At 35.9% G+C, this 22,575-nt stretch overlaps 2 protein-coding genes across 3 annotated transcripts in view; both read right to left on the bottom strand.

Annotated features, from left to right (window-relative positions):
- Positions 1-3,008: 3,008 nt before the first annotated feature.
- Positions 3,009-18,772, bottom strand: ciita (class II, major histocompatibility complex, transactivator). Of its 2 annotated transcripts, none has more exons than XM_058769323.1 (20): positions 18,050-18,772; positions 13,443-13,493; positions 13,283-13,336; positions 13,171-13,197; positions 12,498-12,575; positions 12,372-12,410; positions 11,943-12,077; positions 11,764-11,856; positions 11,614-11,664; positions 11,410-11,520; positions 7,225-7,290; positions 5,432-7,112; positions 4,957-5,136; positions 4,737-4,802; positions 4,571-4,651; positions 4,367-4,450; positions 4,140-4,223; positions 3,944-4,027; positions 3,680-3,763; positions 3,009-3,330 (listed from the first exon to the last, which is right to left on the bottom strand). In XM_058769323.1, the coding sequence occupies exons 1-20, from the start codon at positions 18,369-18,371 to the stop codon at positions 3,255-3,257; spliced, it is 3,447 nt and encodes a 1,148-aa protein (XP_058625306.1). In that variant the 5' UTR covers positions 18,372-18,772; the 3' UTR covers positions 3,009-3,254. The 2 variants fall into 2 exon arrangements, with proteins under 2 accessions (XP_058625306.1, XP_058625307.1); XM_058769324.1 differs by lacking the exon at positions 18,050-18,772 and adding an exon at positions 13,846-18,023.
- A 742-nt stretch (positions 18,773-19,514) lies between these two features.
- nubp1 (nucleotide binding protein 1 (MinD homolog, E. coli)) overlaps positions 19,515-22,575 on the bottom strand; it is a 28,550-nt gene continuing 25,489 nt past the window's right edge. The window contains exon 11 of the mRNA XM_058769325.1: positions 19,515-20,079. Coding sequence (XP_058625308.1) covers positions 20,030-20,079 — 50 coding nt within the window. The 3' untranslated portion in view covers positions 19,515-20,029. The remainder of the gene's footprint in view (positions 20,080-22,575) is intronic.

The raw sequence follows: 22,575 nt of genomic DNA, 5'->3' as shown, positions 1-22,575 counted from the left end.
CAATGCAGGAAGGAGATCGTCAAATTTGGGGTAAATAATCAAGATTAGTGGTCAAAGAGATGGCCATCACATGTGTTCCACGAGAGAAATCACGAGCTTCTTTAGATTGACTTTTTCCCCACACATAGAAGACAAAGGACCAGACTGAAATTCCTCTGTCCAAAGAACATGTCTTTTGGTCTCCACAGAACTACACAGAGACTTTCTTTTTCATATGCATATAAAATCATCCTAAAAGGACATTTCTAGGCATAACACTATATTATGTATGTAACCCACACATTAGACTATCATGTTTTAAGCACATATTATGTATGTCTTTTTAATAACTATTGAGCGATTTTAAGGGTTAGTCGTGTTTGGTATGTATGAGTTTGACAATTCTAGCTTGAAACGTTTCTTCCAACTGATTCTTTGTCAAATGTATCATATCCTGGTTATAGAAATCACATCCAAAAGTATACTTTGCAAGAGTGTGTAAAATTCGGACCATGTGACTGATAACATGCTGATTTATGATGGAAGGAACAACCCTAGCTAAGATAATAGCCTATCTAATTGGTCAAGACACCAGATGGGATGTGTCCAAAAGCCGAGTTTAAAAACTCAGGACACCATCAAATCTCCCTTTTTCTCACCTTTCTCCCCTTCTTCTGCCACCGCGTTTTGACGCTGCTTTTAGCACTCTTTGAGCGTGCTCTGGCCTACAGGCCAGTTGCTACTTAACACCACGATGAGAAGAAAAACCACCTAGTCTCATTACTCATTTTATTCTTTTACTTTAGTTTCTTTTCTTTCCGTTGAGTCTCGTGATCAAAAGTTAAGTTTGCCACAAAGTCCAGCTCCGACTGCACCCGCTTCAAACTTCAACCAGCAACTGACTCCAAAACCATCCTCAGTCAACGCCCAACCATTGGCTTCCCAAGACATCAAAGACTACTGAACTTCCAGCCAATCACCAACTCGGGAAACCCCTTTTCCTGCAACGACGACGACGACAAAAGGGAATCCCTGTAACACAAAGGCAACGTAAGCAAGTACCTCCAGGTCTAACTGAACTGGCACATTTAATATAATTTTTAGCCTCATTGAGAAACTCAATGCGAGGGTTAATTACGTGATTGATGGTTGTTCAGGTCTATGTGATAGCACATATTGCTATAAACTTGGGATTTCACTTTCTCATTCTCTAAACTCATCCTTTCTGCAACGTGTGACTGCTTGTGTTCATGTGTTAGATTAGTTTATGTCTTAGGTTTATATAAAGTCGTATTTATATTTAAAAGAGAAGTATCTTGTGTTTTGTGCTTACAAGTTAATGTCTTAATCTGCCGATCTTGTTACTGTGCTTATTAATAGTGTTTTCACTATATTTTGGATTTTAATATCCAGTGCAGAATTAATGTTATACGGCTCATTCAGTGAATCGCTGCCGACTCAGTGATCAGCCGCAGAACAGTGATTCTGTTCAAATTCCCTATAAAATCACAAATGATTCCCTTTGAGCTAAATTAAATTAAATTATATTTATGTATCAAACCCTACAGCTATCAGGCTAAAGTTAGCATTTTCCAAGATGTCCTACTGCACCTTTAAGGCACATCCTTTGTTGTCCACAAAGCCTGATCTCATTAGAATGAAATTAACTTTCCACACATTGTGTGTAAAGGAGTTTTGCCATGTTGACTGATGTTCTCTTAGTTTAGCATATACAGTGGAGATCAAAATTAGAGAACAATCCATAAATATTTTCTCTGAAATATTGTTAATCTTCATCAGCTGTAGGTATACCACAGAACTACTAACATGTTTTACAAAATAACCAAGGCATTTCAACAACAACAAAAAACCTTTATTTTGTGGAAAACACAGTGATCAAAATTAGAGAACGGTAACCACTGTAGCACAAAAGAAGATTACAACTAAAATTGAGGGTTACAGCCCTATGGTTACAGCGGCCAGAGACATCACTAGTCTCTCACACTGCGCTGGTGTGATCTTGGTCGATCCACTGTAGTGGATTTCTTAGCTATAACTTTATTGCCAAAGATTTTCCAGAGATTTTCAGCTGGGTTTAGATCAGGACTCTGGACTGTCCATTTCATTATTTCAATGTTTTTAGCTTCAAAGAACGCCTTTACCTATTTTGCAGTGTGACATGGGGCATTGTCTTGCATGAAAATTGCAGGCTGATTGGGAGATGCTTGCAGGGAAGGCACCACATGTTGCTAAAGAGGTTTCTGAAACATTTGCATTCACTTTGCCATGTATCTGTATAAGAGGCCCAACACTTCATCCTCCACCTTTCTCTGACTTCTTTACGCTCTCGGGATTCAGTCTTTACTCAGTTTGATGCCAAACAAACCCCAAAAAATCCCATCAGACCCAAATAAATTAAACTTGCTCATCACTAAAGTGAGCATTGGACCAGTTCTCCTCTCTCCACACAACATGCTCCTCAGCAAAGGTGAGCTTAGCCTTTTGATTATTTCTGCTGATGAGAGGTTTGGTCACTGCAGAGTGCGCTTTCAGTCTGACTTCTCTTAAACAGATCCTTACCCTGTTCAGCGTTCAACTGGCGAGCAATTCCAGCTGCAGTGTTGAACCGATTCCCAATTGAGAGTCTCTGCATTATCGTGTCTTCTCTTGCATTTGTCTTTTTTATATTGTGCTTCAGATTACAGTTAATTTATGAAATATTCTTAAAAAACTGCCCTTCTTCTCCTGTTAGTCTAATTTCAAATAGGATTAAGCAGTGGCCTTGAAATTTAGGTAATTATAGGTTGTTCTCTAATTTTGATCTCCACTATAGAGAGGTGTATTCAAGTCATTGTATGTATGCATTTCATTTTATTGTACATATTGTTTCAGCCCCTGAAAACCAAAACTGAACAGATAATCAAAGCAGCAGTATTAACTAATGTTTAATTCAAATTATAATGAATTAAAGAAGGAGCTAAACGTTTGATGTATCTGACATCTGTAACTGTCACAATCAGACAAGCAGACTCAGAGAACTTGTGTTTATTGTAAAAAAAAATACAGTATAAAAAGTACCTTTAATGTTGTGGAAGAGTATATTCACAAAAGCATCAGAAAGTGCAAGTCAGTCATAATACAAGCCACATGTACAGTCATTTCAATGAGAAAGTGAAACAACATTTTAAAGCAGTTTAGTGTCCTTGTTGACAAACGTTGATGAGAAAACAAAAACAAACAAACAAACAAAAAATCTTGTAATTTTTAAATGTGCGTTAAAGTGATCTTATCCGTGGATCTTGAAGACGGAGGTGTTCAAAAACTCCATATGGAATGCAGTCATTCCACATCCTAATGAGGGAGAAGGAAAAGAAAATTTGCATATCAGGAAAAATTGTGGAGTTATGTAATGGTACTAAATGCATGAACAATAATGGACTTCATGCATCTTCTTAGCGACTGTGGTCAGATTGTAGAGATAAACTTCTTCCTGTCCATTCGACTGTGTTGGCAAACTGTCGCAAGATCTCTTATTTTCTGTTTAAACTAGCTCAAATATTATGCTCACTCTTGAGATGCTAGTATCTAATACCTAATTACAAGAAAAAGTTATCCAAGTAAAAGCTAATGTTTTAGCTTTACATTACATGTCCAAAAGGATGGTAGATACGAAATGTAAAAAAAAAAAAAGGAGACTCACTCCAGGGACTTCATTCCTGTGCAGTTTTTCAGAGCAGCACTGAGCTTTGTAGCTCCAATGTCTGTGAACTTGTTGAACTTAACACTGAAAGTAAAAAAAGAGAAATGCATAGATATAATATTATATAAATGTAATTTAATATAATTCTCTTTTTTTTTTAAACAAGCATTAGAAGAGAAAATGTACATCAAAATGACTAATGTACGACAACATTTAAAAAAATGAAACTAAATAAATAAAAACATGATTTGAATAGATACTTACTCCAGGTCCTGCAGGAAATTCATGTCTGGTAATACCAAGGCCAGGTGTTCAGCTCCAATGTCAGCAATTGCATTTCCATAAAGGCTAGAATTGAGGAATGTGGAATAATTTTGACAAAACAGTGAGGTCTTATAAACACTTCCAAAATTCACATTTTACTTAGTGATGGTAAATATTTTTCCAAGGGTGTCTGTACCTGAGGCTCTGTAGAGAAGGGACTGATGCCAAAGCTTTAGCTAGTTTCTCCACTCCTGCATCTCCAATGAGGTTTTGAGACAGACTGTATGGTGGGAAGATTGGACGGTTCATTTGTGGCACAGTTGTTCCTTTACAAGTTGTATTTACTTTGGAAACCACAGTTTTTTCAGAGACTATTAAGTCCCTGTGTGTGATATTTAAGGGCATAGATGTTTCAAAACTTACTTTAGCAATTTCAGACATTCCAAAAAATGTAAAACGCCAGCTAGCTTCTCAGCTCCAGAGTCTCCTATTTGGTTTTTCTCAAGGCTAAAAGACAAACAAAGAATCAAGAACATTTGTAAATCTTAAAAACACTAAAGGATTTTTTTTTTTTCCCAATCCATTCATAGTCGTGAAACCATATGATATCCACCAGTTAATACTCACTCCAGATGTTGGAGAGACTGCAGAGAAGGCAGGACCTCTACGAGTTTAGGGAGAAGTTCAGGACCGTTCTGGACTCCAAGCCTGCAATGCAGAACACCAGTACTTATTATAAAAACAACACTGAATGTATACAAGGATACAGTGAAAACGGCAACGGGAACCTTACTCAAATTCCAGTCTCTGAAGATGCCGGAGGGCTGGCACACCTTCATCCAGTGCAGACACAAATTCACTGAAAGAACAATCATACTCCTTATCAACAGCATCATTTTATGCTACAATTTGAAGTGAAGAACATGAATGGGAATGGCATCGGTCAGTTATATATATTAACATTATTTTTATAGTCATCAGAATTCCTATCAAACACAAATTTGATGCTGTACCTCATTGGTAGCTTCTTCTCTCTGTGAATTTGGACAAGGACAGGCAGGCTCTCGATGTGATACCCTTCGGTTGCCTTGAATGGGTGCAAGGTGAATTTCTCAATGGCACTTTTCAGGTTCAGTTCATCATTGCTTTGGTGCAAGTCCTCCCATAATCCAATGGTGTCTGCTGTATGTGCCCTATTGGGAAAACAAATTATTATATAGTAAATAAACATCATGACATATAAATGAAAACCTTATGATTCAAAAATGAAAATTCTATTAGTTCCAAAATTCTTTGCTTCCAAGAGCTTTTTTGAAGCTCAAACGCTTCAGTTTCCCTTCACTATGATTGCATGGGAATTAATGAATTAAAAGTATTCAACTATCCAGTTTTGTATTTTTACAGAAAAAAAGCCATTCAGGTTATGAACTCGATGTTAGGGTTATTAAATGATAAGGTAAACTACAATGCACTTTGACAACTTCTCACCAGAATTCTTTGATACATTTGAGTCCCACAAGCTCTTTCAGGCCACTGATGGGAATGCATGTATCTTGCAGGTTAATAGAGAAGGTCCGCTTCAGTGTGCTGGCATATTGAAGGAGATGGCATATAACATACACGTCCGATTGGCAAAGCTGCGTCCCATAGAATGACAGATTGTCGGGCAGGTTCTTCAACAGCAGTTTGGCAAATTTGGTGCTGCTGGTCTCATAAACACAATGGAACAGTTCTAGTAACCTGGCAGGAACCAAATCATTAGGCTTCATGCTCTCCAGATGGGTTTCGACAGCCTTTCTTTTGGCTTTTATGTTGACACTGCTGTCCAGGATGCTGACTCCATCAGGAGCCTTCTGGAAGATCAAGCCCATGATAAACCTCTGCAGCACGTCCTGCGACTCTCCCTGAACCTTTCGTTTCTTCTGATGGACTACGCTGTTTGCCACCACCATTTTTTCGTTCACCTGTTTAGACTGTACCAGGTGCACAGCGCTCAGGAGGTTCTGAGTGAAAAGGTCTGAAAAGTGGTTTTCCTGACCCTCAGATGTTTTGTAGGATGTAAGTATGCCACTTTTAAGAGCGCAGTCCAGCAGCTCTGTACAGCTGGCAGGATTTACATGCGTATCATGATTCTTGAATCCCTCCCATGCCATTTTGCACAATTGTGGGATGTCCAGCTGTTTTCTGTTTTTACACAATGTGCTGTTTTCAAGGCTAGCTAGTTGTAGATGCTTTGAGGTCGCTCTTTGGTACAAATCCGTGAGGGTTGAAGGCAATTCATTGCAGCTTTCTTGGTGCTCAAGCAGGAAGCAGGTAGTCCAACAAAGCAGCGGGTTGGAGCATAGACTGAATATGTATCTGTCCTTCTTAATCTGTTCTAGTGCACTTTCTTGGAGGGAAGCGTCTCCAAAATGTTTTGACGTATACAGCTCAATTTCCTCAGGAGAGAAGCCACAAAGCTCCAAAAGGCTGTCCATTTTTCGCAGAACCTGATTTAAAACGTCTTTAGGCCTCGTAGCGATGAGAAGCTTGCAGCCCGAGAGGATTTCCTTTTGGAACAAACCAGAAAATAGCTGTTTGATTGTGTATTTAGTGTTTGTGTGTGATTTAGCAGGGGACTGGAGAAGCCCCTCAAAGTCTTTAATGTGATCAAAGCTGTCGAAGATAATAAGAACTTCATCAGGGCAGGACAGAATGCGTTTGAACACAGAGTCCGAGTCTTCGCAGCGAGGAGACATAGACAAATCAAACAGCAAGCCTTTCAAGCTGTAGTTTGATTGTGTGAAGTCTAAAATTTTACAGTTCAACAAAAAAACAAACTGAAATTGAGGCAGGCTGCCACTTGCCCAGTCCAAGCATAAACGCTGAATGAACGTGGTTTTCCCCGCTCCGGCTTTTCCAAGGAGAGCGACAGACTGTTTTGGTTTGGAATCACTGTTTGGAAACAACTGGCTTCTGTCCAGCTTTGCTTTCTTTCGCTCTGAATTACTAAGGACGACCAGCTCTTTCTCCAGACATTTGTTTGCATTCTTGCCAGATTTGATAAGGAGTTTTCTCTGAACCAGATGCGTGTCCACGTAGTGTGACTCCATTCCCATTCCCCCACGCATTGAGCAGCAGACATCTCTCATGAAAGATTTTAGGTGATGTATGTAGTCCTTAACACATTCTGTAAAACAAACATTTATCATGTTTCACATAGTCATAAACAGCAGTTTCATAAATAGTTTCACACAATAAAGTAATTTAAGCTTTACACAATGTTTGAATTGGTTTCTAACCTGGTGCTTCTGGGCGGATTTTCGTTTCGGTTTTTGGAGATGTGGAATCGTAGTTTTTTTGTAGGTCTGTAATTTGCAAAACAAACAAGCAGTCATTCTGTGACTATTAATTCCTGTTCACAATTGTTAGTATATGCACAGAACTACCATACAGATTTAATAATGTAACACTTGAATTGAATTGTGAATTGTAAAATGCCACAGTTTCTCTGTTTGCAAGGAATATTCATTTTCCTTGCAAACAGAGTGAAGCAATACCAGACTGAATGAAAGGCTAATCATCCTCTCTACTAATTCTTTAAAGAGTAAATGATATACTAGTCGTTTGGTCAATTATTAGACTGATTACGCCTTTTGAGATCATGCTCACTTAGCTGATAATGTGTTAACTCTCTTGTGCCATGTCTGAAATAAAGACACCTACAGTCAGTAATTTTGTTTAAAACAATTGGTAACACTTTAGTTTAGGGACCAATTCTCACTATAAACTAGCATGCATAGTACTACCATATTGGCTTGTTTATAAAGCACATATTAATGCCTTACTCTGCATGACCATATTTTAGATCCCTTAATCCTACCCCGTACCTAAACTTAACAATTAAGAGTTTATTGAGGAGAAAAGTTGTAGATAATAGTGAGAATTGGACCTTAAAATAAAGTGTGACCAAACAATTTCAGCAAAAGTCTGCCTTGTTTACTAAAATCAAAAGGTGCACTTAGTATTTTTTCTTCATTATAAAAACTTTTACACAGATAAACATTTACATTTCTGTTCACTCAACTGTTTTTTAAAAAAAAATAAAGTTTTTTTATTTTGATGTGGCTTTTATATTAAGATCATATAACTGAATCCGAAGATCAAGGTCATTTATATTTATATCACCATAAAACAACACAAAAGAGCAAGGTGCTTCACAGTAAAAAATAAAATGATGAATAAATTTAAATACAAAAGTCAAAACCTTGTAATCAGTTCTAGATTTAACTGATAGCCAGTGTAAATGTGTTAAAATAGGGGTGATATGCTCACTGTTTTTCTAACTCCATTAAAAAAACGACCTGCTTTTGAACCAGTTGCAAGAGTGAGAGGAAAAACTGGTTGACACCAGCATATAGAGCATTATAATAATCAAGCCACATTGAAATGAAGGCATGAATGACTGTATCTAGATCAGTAAAAGATAGAAAGTTTAAAGTTTCCGTAAACCCCTAAGCTGGGGGGGGGGAACTGTCTCTATACAGAGTTTATTTGCTTGTTAAATTGTAACTCTGAATCAAGAAGGACACCCAAGTTCTTTACATGAGTGCAGATATTTGATTGAAGTGGTCCTAAACTATAGGTCAGGCTATCTAACAAATGAGGGGAGCCAAAAAAAATACAAAAGACTTAAGTCTTATTTTCATTTAACTGAAGAAAATTATCACCTACCCAACTTTTGATGTCATTTACACAAGCTAGCAAATCAGATAAGGGCTTTGACCCAGGTTTTATCAGCATTTATAACTGAATGTGATCTGCATATATGTGACATGCAATCTTCAGAGATTCCTAAATGTAGTGGAGAGGGAGCATGTATAAGGGAAATAAAATCGATGGATAACTGATTTAAAATGGCCTTACTTTTGACAAAAATGGCAATTATGAAATGGGTCTATAGTTGTTAAAGCATCGGATGAACCACCATGTGTTTAAAACAAGATGGAACAGAACTTGTTTGTAGAGAACTATTGATAACAGAAACAATAGAGTCAGACGTCCTTAAGTAACATACCTGAAATAACATCAAGAGAGTGAGTGGTAGATAATATAATTATAATTATTCATTATCTGGAGAGAATATCCAGCAACTCTGAATACAAGATAGGATAAAAATGTGAAAATTTAGCTGGACTCGAAGGTAAATACCAGACCTTCTGAGGTGGATTCACTATAATCTGAAATTTAATACAACTGATTTTATTTATTTATTTTTTATGAAGAAGCTGCAAAACTTTTCACACAACTCTGGGCTATGACCAAGACCAATAACAGTGGAAGGATTTAATACAGAATTAATAATAGAAAACAAAAACTTTGGATGATCAGAATTTTGATCATCAAATTAGATTTTAATTTTCAAATTAGAAATAAAATATTAGACCTTTCCAAAGCAACAGCCTCCTGAAATTTGAACAAAGAATTTTGCAATAGTTGCTAAGAGCAGGGCTTAAAAACGAAAAAAATAAATAAAATCCAATGGGTTCACTCCGAGCAGAATTGGTATTTTAATGTTTCTTTTCATGCGTTCCTCTGTATTATTACGATTCCGAAATCAGTTTAAGTGAAAAAGTATCGGTTAATAACATTATTTTATTTATTTTTTCTTTGCCTATAGTAATATAATAATATATATATATATATATATATATATATATATATATATATATATATATATATATATATATATATATATATATATATATATATATATATATATATATATATATATATATATATATATATATATTATAACTAGATACCTAGCTGGGGACTACTTTCAGGCGCTGCGTAATATCACTGCACCTGCTGCGGCCATGGTACGGCAGCAAAGTTCCTTGATTATTACGCCGGAATGAGAGTATAGTTCTTAATCATATCAGCCTAGAAAATCGCAACTTTTCATTTTCCGCCGGTCTTAGTACACGATATAACTACAGAAGAGTCAAGTTTTAAATAGGACAAATATCAAAACTCTTTGGTCATATTTGAACGCGATGCTACTGGTCTAATCGGATTCAATGATCTATGCTAAGCTATGCTAAAAGTGCTATCGCCAGACCCGGAGATCGGCTGAATGGATTCAAAAACGGTAAAACTCAACTTATTAACTCTGGGGGAGTTGGAGAATGAGCCTATTTCCAAAAAAAGTGGAGTGTTCCTTTAATGTCTTTAAAGCACTGACAGTTTTGTCTTTCGTTTAATACATTTGGCCAAAATCTAGAAAAGATGATGCTGTATTGACCATGACTAAGCGGAAGACAGGCTACCAGATCAATTCTAAACGTGTTCAAAGCAAAATAATTAGTCTTGCACAATCTTGTTTGGATTTGTGTAATCCTTTGTAAGGATAATTAAATAGGGATGTGTGTGATTATTTCCAAAGTAATCCATTTATAGAATAATTTTCCCCAAAAGTGCATAAATATGGACGTTCTGATGGTTAAAAAAAGAGAGAGAGAGAAGGAAGGAAAAATTATATTTCTAATTATATTTCAATGTTTTTGTATTGTTCGCTTGTGTTGTATTGCGTTTCCCCAGATAAACTTTTGCGTTCCCTCACAAAAGCACTGAAATATAGTTATTTTCACTATTCCGTCTGATGTCTCTTGTGCTGCCAAATAGCATACTTTAAAGTGCCCCTATTACGGGTTTTTGAAAATGACCTTTCACATGCAGTGTGTAACACAGCTCTAAGTGAATGAAAACATCCTGCAAAGTTTTAAATCTGAAGGTGCACTGTGTATAAAGTTATTGTCTCTCAAAAGAAAGAGTCGACTCTGAATCATTGAAACGAGTCGTTTTTAAAACGAATCCCAAGACGTTTCATTTTGATGTCAACATGAAACATTAGCATATTGCCCGCCCACTAGTTGGTCTTTTTGTGTTGGTCTGAATGAAAATGCAAATTCATTCTTTGCCACTAGGTGCTGCTTTTGGAGGGAAAAAATAGCTGTTTCCCCAGTAACGCTGTACACAAAGCAGCACTGCGCTTACAAACGCTGCTTTATCAGGCATTACAGGCGAGATGAAATGAAAATGAGACCAACCGGACCAATCACCGCAGATTAGCGTCACGCAAAGGAGGGGTTTGGAAAAATTAATCGTTGAGCGAATCGTCTGGGAGTCGTTGAGCAAGTAAGGTAAAAAATAAATGCATATTATAAGATAATGAAAATGTTTTTTAACCTTGCAAGCATTGGGGACCCCCTGTTGTTGGGGACTCAAAAAACAACAACAACATAATGAACCTTTCATTACCCATAATAGGAGCACTTTATCAATGGAGGCACTGAAAAAAAAGTGTTTCTGAACAGATTCTATAGTTTGTAGACCTTGTATCTTTAATAGATATATACACTTGGTTAAAACCTACCACAGACACGTATTTGCCATGCGTGTTTGTCATCAAACCCTGAACTCACCTTTTGTAGGGGAGAGTGTGTCTACTGTTGGCGAACCCTGCCATGCGCTGTCTGAGGATGAGCCAACAGGAACAGAACCAATGAGTTCTGGCGGGGCAACTGTGCCAATGGCTGAAAGATGAAGATTTCAGTTAACACACACCACAATATTGCTAACCCTAAAAGCATAATTATTTATGAGACCATCTTTTTTTTTTTACTTACCAGGTGAAAGAGGAATTATCTGAGTGCCTGGACTCACACACTGGGGCGAGACTGCAGATATTGAATGTGAAATTAGAGATACAGTGCACACCATTAAAAGAACATGCAGGCACCTGCGGCTGTTTAATGATACTTTTACATTTTACTCACCAATCACGTACGTAGACCCTGGTGGAACCACAGTGCCGAATAGAGGTGGTGTATAAGGGCCAATGGTCTGGATGATTTGTAGTGGTGAACCTCCTGAGATATTCAAAGACTCATAGTCAAAAGTAAAGCCAAGGAATAGTTCCTTGAAATGCAAATACAGTATGGAAACAGCTACTCACCACTAGAGGGGAGAAGAGAGGGGCTGAAGGGAATATGTAATACATGCTGGAATGGGTTTGAGCTCAGATGGAAACTACTCTCAGGGGTAATGGTGGCCGTCTTTCCGTTTGAGGGACTTTCAGGGTACTTTGTTGCTGCAATACATCAGACTTTCGGTTACCAATGTTTCATTCCACTCGTGGTCGAGATGCTCAGTTATCGCAAATATATACTTCCTTCCTTTTTTTAAATAAATAGACAGTTCTAACAATAGTTTTTTTTTTTTTTTTAGAAACGATTTACTTAAAAACAGAAGTAAAAAAAAAAAGAAATTGTATTTTTAAAACTATTTTTTTGGGAGTCAAATAATCCACTACATTATTTCTGGTTCCCACCACTAAACCACTTACAATGATTGTGTCATTGTTACATTGCGATGTTTGATTTACCTTTTTTGTTGCGTTTTCTGCGGGGGGTTTTTGCAACAACTATTGACAGATAGAAAACACAACTCTTATGTGCTGAATTCAATGCAGATCTTTTATTAGAGAACATCTAAGAGAAAATAGCATTACCTTTTGGTATTTTTTTTGGCACTTCATCTGGGAAAGTAGCATTTTCTGGTGTTGGCGTGGAGGTTGTGTCTATGTCACCTGTTGTTTGCAAAGCAGACATGAAAGGCTTACTATATATACACAGTATATACCTTTTTTTTTTTTTTTTTTTTAAGTGTGATGTGCAAATGCATTATCAAACAGGTTACCCTTCACCTTCAAAAACGTTAATGTCATATGGGATTCAAGGACTGATTCAATTAAAATGTAAGGTCCCACTTTATATTAGGTGGCCCTAACTACTATGCACTTACATTTAAATTTATTATTTGGTACAATGCACTTATTGTGTACATACATGTTTTTACATTGTACTTATATTTTTAAAAATACCTATATGTAGTTACATCTGTAATTAATGTCTGTAGTTACATTTATAATTACACTGTTGACCCATCCCTTACAGCTTAACCCACCCTTAAACCTACCCATACCACCAAACCTGTCCCTAACCTTACCCATATCCCACCTCAATAGCAGCAAATGTGTTTTGCAATACAATATGAACACAATAAGTACATTGTACTTATTTTTCGATGTAAGTACATAGTAGTTAAGGCCACCTAATATAAAGTGGGACCAAATTTAATATTATTAATAGGCTATTATTATATATTATTTTACTGAGTCTTACCTGAAAAGTTATAAAGGATGGACGGATCTGCCAAGACACAAGGAAATTATTTACAGACTTCATGACATTAACACACTGTTATGCAATAAATAGGGCAACAAGTGAAACTGACCGAAATCATCTTCAATAGACTCCAATGACTCGAGATATTTTGAGATGATATTTTCTGTGGAAAAATAGTAACAAAGGGTAAATATTTCATTTGAAAACTCAAATGCCAAATACAGAGCTACATTTGTTTACCATGTTATAACAAGTAGGCTATAACTCACCAGGTAAGAGTTCAGACATTGGGTCTGGGACAATATCTTGCGATTCAGCATCTGTTGTAACATAGTGACACATTACATTACATTACATTATTTTTATTTGAGACATGAATGTGCCACAGGGAAAACTAATAGTGTTGTTGGTAACCGCTTATAGCGTGGACGCGCAAGATGCTGTGAAGCGCGCGCTCCTTTGCTGTGAGAAAAAAAGAAAAGACAAGGAAAATAACGCGCGTAGAAAAGCCCGTTTCCGATATAGAAACAACTATCTGACTATTCAAATTATAATGTTCTTTTGTACATTTTATATAAATGTCTGGTTTTATGCACCATCAAAGTAAAATAAGTTGAGTTATGACGCATTAATATAAAATGTCTAATAAATTAAAATATATTTGCACATTACCTGTTTCAAAGAGATATTCCATGTTTACTGAAGAATTATTAATCCATAACATTAAAGTTGTGAAGCAAAAAATGTTTTATACTGTAATAAGCGCTCGACGTGTCCTCAGATTACACAGGCTCAGGCATTGTCTGGCAAACACCAAAACTGGCTACACCTCACTGCTTGCTTTTACTTTCAGTATGTGAGGGGAGTTGATTTGGCTTTGCAAAAACCAAGCTCTACCAGCAAATCTGTTCTCTCACAAAGGACATGCATTTTGCCTCGTGTGGATAATTTAGCAGTTTTTCTGAAATGATGGAGATAATGAACTGACACATAAGCTACATTATTATGATTATTTAGGCTATTCAGTTTTATTTTATTATTATTATTTATTCGTGTGTCTGTTCCAGCTCTAGTCTTATTTACATGCTGGCGGCTAATATAAAGTATTTTAAATTTTAAAGACTTTTTTTTTTTTTTTTACAGTAAATTATTGAATTGCCATGTGATTAAGTCATCATGTGACCTTCCATTTTACCAAGAGTTAATTAATGTCAGTAGCCTACATTTTACAGTAACAAATAGATCTGTCACAACAGGTTGATAGACTGATATATTATACAATCTAAAAGTAAGGAACTCTGTTGGTTGACACACACACACACACACACACACACACAAAGAATTAAAGTTGACCCTCATTTATTTTTTTATTTTTTTAATCTTGTCACTCCTATGCGGAAATGCACTACCCAGGAGTGGTAGGTATTTTCCATGATCTACTGTGCCCTTTTTTTAACACACTGGTTTTATATAACACACATTTATGCTTTCGAAATGTCAATTATTATTTGACTTTCCAAAACCAACCAGCCAGAAAGAAAAAAACCCCTCTGCAAATCCTAAAATAAGTAATTTAAATAAGTTCCCAGCTACAGTTACATTAAAAAATAAAAACCTGATGCCACCCTCCTAAAATGAAACAAAAATGTTGTTCACATATCAGACTGGTATGATGAGTACTTTGTTTACTTTGAGTTTTGTATTAACACTGCCCATACCATAAACTGTCTTGCCAACTGGTTTGGCTTGCTGTTGACATTACATTTAGCCTAAATTTACCACACAATCTATCAAAGTCAAGTCAAGGAAGGGCATCTACCATTAGAAGTTTTAGTGGCACCTTTTGGGTTTAACCCTCACATCGTTCAGTGTCCTCTTGCTTTTTGACCAGCAATCCCCATGTAAGAAAAACAAAACCTTCAGAGACTATTCCACACAGCGTGATTAGAAAGCAACTCTAGTGTCTGTGAGAGATCTAATTACAGGTGCATCCTGTGTTACGGTTTGTGAGCTGAAAAGTAAAAAAGTGGACAGTATTTACATGTATATTTGACAGTTTCACTGCTGGCCTGTTATAAATGTTATTCACACTCTCTTATTGCACTGCTATTGTAGTGATGTCATTCTTTGTGCAGAGGGTTAAAAGGAATAGCAAGCGAAAAGCTGCCTGTCCTTAATATGCAAATCCATCAAGATGTTTTTAACTAACAAACATAGCTACAGGCTAAAACGAGAGCCTTCTATCCATAACTCTTTTACAGTTTACAAGTGATAAAAGTTTAAAAAAGTCCAAAACAAATATGAAGGGGGATTTTGATGTGAGAGGACCAAAGGAGGAACCTTTCACTGGAGGAAGTGTTATTATGTATTCTGGACTGGTATTTTGGCCAGAAGCAATGGTTTAAAGTTAAAAGCCTTAATGAATCCGTTTCTTACAAACACACAGCATTTCACTTCACAGGATGTTCATTGATGGACTCAAGTCACATGGATTACTTGTGGATTATTGTGATGTTTTTATCAGTTATTTGAACTCTCGTTCTGACGGCACCCATTCACTGCAGAAGATCTATTGGTGAGCTAAATAACACCAAATCTGTTTCGATGAATAAGCAAACCTATCTACATCTCGGATGGCCTAAGAATGAGTACATTTTTAGCAAATTTTCATTTTTGGTTGAGCCATTTCTTTAACTGAATTATTATTCATAGAAAAAGATCAAGCATTTTTCTCCTCAAGTTCTCATAACTGTAAGACATTTGATGCATTTGATCTAGTCTTCACGTTGGCAGAACTGGCACTGAAATCGGGAATCTGTGGGGTAAGATGTGTCAACCCTTAGTCAATGAAACTATTGTGCACTGTTTCTGTGAGCAGTGTTCTGACAAACAGGGCCCATCATATACAGTATAACTGTCTGTGAGAATAAACATCGTGAATAATGTGCAGCTCTCATTTTTTTTTTTTAAATGGCAGACAATGACCACATTCACAGTTTTTTTACATATTATACATTGTTAAAAAAAAAGAAAAAAAAAAAAAAAAGTACTGTTAATTTTCTGCCAGGACACTGACATTATGCATTAATTTTATAGACATTTCCATTAATGCTAAAACATAACAAAATTTTAAATACAGGAAAAACACCTGTAAATAATCAAAACACAAAATTCCTTAATATTAATGTAGTACATTGTGCTCTATTTTTTAAAGTTATATTTTGGGCTTTAGTGCCTTAAGTGGGACAGGACCACAAGACGGGATTCGAACTTGGGTCGCTGCGAGCACAGTTGCGCTGTATGACGGCGCACTAAACACGAGGCTATCGGCACTGACCATTGTGCTTTATTTTTACGGATTTTTAAAAAAAATTTTTTTAGAGTGAATGATGGCAAATCCATAATTTATAAAGCCATGTCATTTTTGTCTTATTATTGGCCATTAATTATTAAACTGAGCTTTTGCCCAAAATGGCAGCTGTGGGGCAAACTCACTTAACCGCTTTTATTATAATTATACATTCACTCTATGGCCAACTTATAAAAGTGATCCTCTAATTTTATTTGATACTTAACATATAAATATAATGAAATATAATTAGTCTCTTTCCTCCTTGCCAAAAATTAAGTTTCCAAAAGTGGCTTTTTGCAGCGATGCCATGGAAGAACTATTTTTGTTTCAGCAAAGATCCTTTCAGTGAACAGTTCTTAATAAAACTATTTTTCTTTGTGTTAAGAACATTTTTACATGCCCTTTGGTTGCACTTTTTGGACTTTCTTCAAACGTCACTGGTTTGCCTAGAAATACTGCAAAGACTTTTGCCTTTTTAACATTATTATCTAGACGGTGCATTCTTCTGATGTGGAAACAAAAATTCCCTCCATCATTTGATGACTGGCTGAGAGATGTTATGAGCTTCATTCATTTGGAAAAATTTAGGTATACATTAAAGGGCAACACTGGTATATTTTCTGAGATCTGGGATCCCTTCATTTTTTTTGTTTTGTTTCTGAATATGTCAGTACATGAATATGTCTAGAGTGTGTCAAAATAAGCATTAAGATGTTATTATGATTGTGGCTTGAATCTAGTTAGGAGTGTGTGATTATTTGTGTGGATACTACCATGTGTATGTGTATATACTTTATAGCTGTAAGGTTTTGTTTGTGGATGTATATGTATACATTTGATAAATGGTTGAAATGTCTATAAACTTTAATGCTCCAACATATATTCTACACTCGAGACATTATGCTTGAAATTCTTTATAGTACAATATGTATTATGTTTTTTCTATTTTATTTTTGTTTTATTTAGTTTGTTTAATTACACTTTACTTTATTTTTTTATCATTATTATAATGTATTTATTTCATTTTGTTTTTTTTTTTTCCCTTTGGGGGGTGGGCGGGGTGAAAATATTTTCCTGTATCTGTATCCTGTTATTATTGTGAAAGTTAAATAAACAGACTAAAAAAAAAAAAAAAAAAAAAGAACACTGACAAATCGACAGTTTTGTGGAACGAAAAGGTTCCACAGATTGACAGAACAATAAATGCCATTTAAAACCTTTATTTATAACAAGTTAGTGTAAAATATTATACATACACGGTGAGCAGACAAAGAATGTGTAAATACTAGTGCTGTCAAATGATTAATCGCGATTAATTGCATCCAAAATAAAGGTTTTTGTTCACATAATACATGTATGAGTACTGTGTATATTTATTATGCACATATAAATACAAACACATGCATGTATATATTTAAGAAAAATATGTAATGTATATATTGAGTAAACAAAAACTTTTATTTGGATGCGATTAATCGTGATTAATCATTTGACAGCACGAGTAAATACAAATATTTAACTCACCAGAAGGAACCAAATCTTCCTCTTTGGAGAGTGCCAAATCCAAGATGCCTTGGCTAATGTCCCAGTTTTGCCAGATAGGCAAAGAGAGTCTTCTGGCCAGATCTTCTCCATCGTTACAAAAGGCTTCACATAAACTCTGCTCTCCAATTTCACTATCCTTGTAGAGAGACTGGTAGAACTGGGTAGAGAAGACGTTGGCCTCGTGCAGCTCTCCGAGAAGCTCGTGCAGTAGGATAGGGCTGACCTGTAAAGCTTTCCTCACCTGAAACAGTACCTCCTCAAACGGAACCATGACTGGACAGCAGCCGCGAGACAAGCTCATTTCAATGCTTCATTTCCTGATTGTCATACCAAAGCCAATTATCTGTGCTTTTGTTCCTGGATAAAAAAAATCCCCTCAGCAGATTCCATTTGTCTGTTTAATACTATACTGTGTTTAAGGACAACCAGTTTTACCCAGGTCAGGTGAGGACAGTTTCGCATGTACTTTTCCAGAAGAAAACTAATGTCGCTAATGTGCTGTGCATGGACAAATCAAGAGACCACATCTCCATCTCACTTCTCCTTTGTTACTAGGAATTAATATGGAAGAGATTATATATACACATGCCATTAACAGATCCCAACCCCTACCACTAGTATACTACCATAAATGTAATAGTTCCATATACTGAGCACAATCTACTCTTCTAAAATGAAATGTATATTTTGACATATATCTGAAAAAAAAACAACAACAAAAAAAAAAAAACATAGCTTTTGCAGACAGTATATGGAGGTAGGAAGACACCAAGACACAATATTCGCCGAATACAATATTCGCATAACTGTCTACTGAGGTCAGTTTATGAAGGCAGCACATGGTAGATGATAACCTACAATCCAGTGTGTGCAGTTCTGAAGTTGGTGTAACAAGCATAAATGGCATGCGATGAAGCAGCTGAAAAGAGCATTTAATTAATAAATGTCAATTATTTTGCCTAAAATGGTAGCTGTGAGGAAAAGTGTGGCCGATGCTTTAAGATGAGCTGTGCCAGTGGATCGTCTAATAGTGAAAGTAAGTTTTGCAGCCAAATGAAAACGAAACACTACCACACTGTTCTTAAAGCAGCAGCGAATGCTTTTGGATGCAGCTCAAAAACATTTGATCCTGTATAAAGACCCTTGAATATCTCAGTGACTCACAATCAAACACTGCTCTAGCAGACAACGCCTTCATAAACTAAAAGTGGAAATCCCCTGAAATTTGGATTAATACCTATGGTAGCAATATGAATATTTTATGAAGAATAATATAAATACTCTGAAGTTTATCAGAAAGGATGACGAGTTCGTTGGTTTGACATACCATATAACAAGGAACAATACAAAAAATGTTCAAGTATGTGTGTATGGGGACTAAAACAGGTGTTTTTACTTATGTTATTTATCAAATAACAAAAAAAATATAGAGATTTAGCGCAGATCAGATTTAGAAATTGTCATCTTAAGAAATTTATTAGCAAAATTAAACATTAGCCATTACATCTCACTGACGAGAAAAGCCACTATATGGCACACATTACCTTTTCTGATAATAAACACAATTTCTCCTGGCCTGCTGAAACATGCCCATTGTCATTATAGCAATAATTATATTTTGCTTTCACTTTCATCAAGTACAATTTACAAATTTGGATTCATGAATTGGATTGTGACTTGTGATCTCTACTTCTAATGTATAACATGAATTCGTTTTTATGATATATTGTAACACACAATTTTTCAAATCTCAAAAATTATATATTTTCACAATCTGTGATTTGAAGGGAACCCAGGAATTCAGATTTGGCCCTGTAAATGAGTTTATAAAGGTGAGCAAGTGTGTTGAGCAGAAAGCTCATGACCTTGCTTTTGTGACTGATTAATCACATGACACTGCTGTCTGAATTCATCGGACATCCCAACTGGCTGGACAAAGGTCTGATGTACACTTCTGCGTCAACAAGGATTATCTGGTGTAGAATGGGAAGAACAGTAATCTCTGATTTCTGTGAAAAGAAAAAAGAAGAAGATATTTTTGTTATTGTCAGCACAAATGAAGGCCACACTCCATTTTGTGTAACAACATTGAGTCAAAATAACAAGATATCCGGATTCTAACGAATACTCACTTCTGTAATCTGCTTCTAATTAAAAACAAAAAAAAAAAAGCGGGGGTGAGGGGGGACTTCTCACAAACTATGCATTATTTCCTTGAGATTAGATTTTTGTGAACATAGTATTTTGTCTATATTTCAACAATTTTTCTCTTATATTATGAGATATACATTTAGTGGCTTGGTTGAAGGATGTGTTAAATATGTCTGTGAAGAAATCTGCAAGTACTACAGCACAGTTACTAATAGCACCTGGTCATCCAGCAAAAGGGCAAAATTAACAAAATCTGGCTACACTGAATATTATTAACAATTAACCTAGCATGGAAAGTGATATTTAATACTTTTACATCCTTACAAAAATAAACTGCTCCTTTTTTCCACAACTTTTTATGAAATTCCAAGGTTGACAACAAACATTTTGACAATGAATTTTCTGAAAAGCACAAATACATAAATTATCAGATTTAATGTAATTTAAAAAGCTACATAATACATTTTTTAATTCATTTTATTTATTTATTTTTTGCATTTACTTTAAAGGGATCCTCTACCCCAAAATGAAAATTTTATCATTAATCACTTACCCCCATGTCGTTCCAAACCCGTAAAAGCTTCGCTCGTCCTCGGAACACAAATTAAGATATTTTAGATGAAAACCGGGAGGCTTGTGACTGTCCCATTGACTGCCAAGTAAATTACACTGTCAAGGCCCAGAAAAGTATGAAAAACATCTTCAGAATACTCCATCTGCCATCAGTGGTTCAATTGTAACGTTATGAAGCGACAAGAATACCTTTTTTACGGAAATAAACCAAAAACACAGAAGAGCGTACGCATTTTGCGTGCAGTGATACTCTCCAAAATGGCGCTACGTTGACGTTACGGTGCCTAATTGTTAAATAAAGCTGTTATTTTTGTTTTATTTCCATACATTTATTTCTCGTCGCTTCATAATGTTACGGTTAAACCACTGATGGCAGGATGGAGTACTCTGACGATATTTTTCATACTTTTCTGGACCTTGACAGTCAATGGGACAGTCACAAGCCTCCCAGTTTTCATCTAAAATATCTTAAATTGTGTTCCAAAGATGAACGAAGCTATAACAGGTTAGGAATGACATGGGGGAGTAAGTGATTAATGACAAAATTTTCATTTTGGGGTGGAGTATCTACAGTTCTTACAGTTGTGCAATATCTTAGGGAAACTCCAATCATTGCTTTAGCCACAATCACTCAGCTCAATTTTTTTTTTCTGTGTTATGATTTTTACATCAAAAAACATAATTAAGAAGTAATAGGTTACTTTCTGGCCTGTTTTGACCCCCTCAACAGAACGCTCTGTTTGAATAGGCATGGCGGATTGTAGTCTTGGAAGTAAACACCCACTGCTATGATACACAGTTGTATATGTTTGACAGCCTACATCCTTCACAGATGGACGCTGCTGTGTTTTAGTTTAAAAATGCATAAATAACTAGATACACATCAAGCGATCTGTAAGAAGTGATCATATAATGAAAAGAGTTACATTTGTGTGTTGCGATTCAATATAGTCAGCACAGCATCGTCTTTTAGTTTCAATCTTTCTGAAAATCATGCGTCAAATTGTGCTTTGTTTGTAAATGAATCCGCGCTAAAATGAAGTGAAGAAAAGACCAAGTTCTTACTGATGCAGTCTGGTACTTCATTAAAAATAAAGTTTATCAAATGAAGTTTATCTTTAGGTTTCTGCGTAGACCTGTTTTTCTCTCTCATTATTTACACTACGTGTGTGAATCGGCGGGTGGGGCTAAACAGGCAGCGATGTAGAAGCAGGCATTGATCATCTTCTGTGGAGGTGGTGTTCAGCACACTATTAAAACAGAGTAGAACATTCCACAAGCTGTCATTTTGGCAGACTGCCTTCAACATACGCTGTTTTTAGACTAACCAGAAAGCTCTGAGTTCTGAAACTTACAGGATATATATACAAGGGCTGCACAATTAATCGAATTCGTAATCGCGATTACGATTATGGATGCCACGATTCCATAATCGTTCAAAGCCGCGATTACAAAAATAAATAAACAATTAAAAATGCCCACTTGCATTATTCTGTGTGCTTAAGAGGTGTTTGCAGCACAGGCTTTAACAAACTCAAACACACTGGATAAAAGACAACACTGATGCAGAAAGCAGCAGAAACAGTGCAACAACGATCCAGTTAGAAGACGTTTCAATCCACAAATCACCCACATTTACCATAGTTTTACTGTAGTAACAGAAAAGTAGGATATTCATATAGAGTATTATTATATTATTAATATACTAAATATGTTAAAGGAGTAATGGAATATAATTACATTATTTTGTTAATTATTCTATCAGTTGATGTGGATTTGTA

Source organism: Onychostoma macrolepis, chromosome 03 (genome assembly GCF_012432095.1).
Source record: "Onychostoma macrolepis isolate SWU-2019 chromosome 03, ASM1243209v1, whole genome shotgun sequence".
In the NCBI taxonomy this organism is placed as follows: domain Eukaryota; kingdom Metazoa; phylum Chordata; class Actinopteri; order Cypriniformes; family Cyprinidae; genus Onychostoma; species Onychostoma macrolepis.
This window is presented reverse-complemented; position numbering and strand designations above follow the sequence as displayed.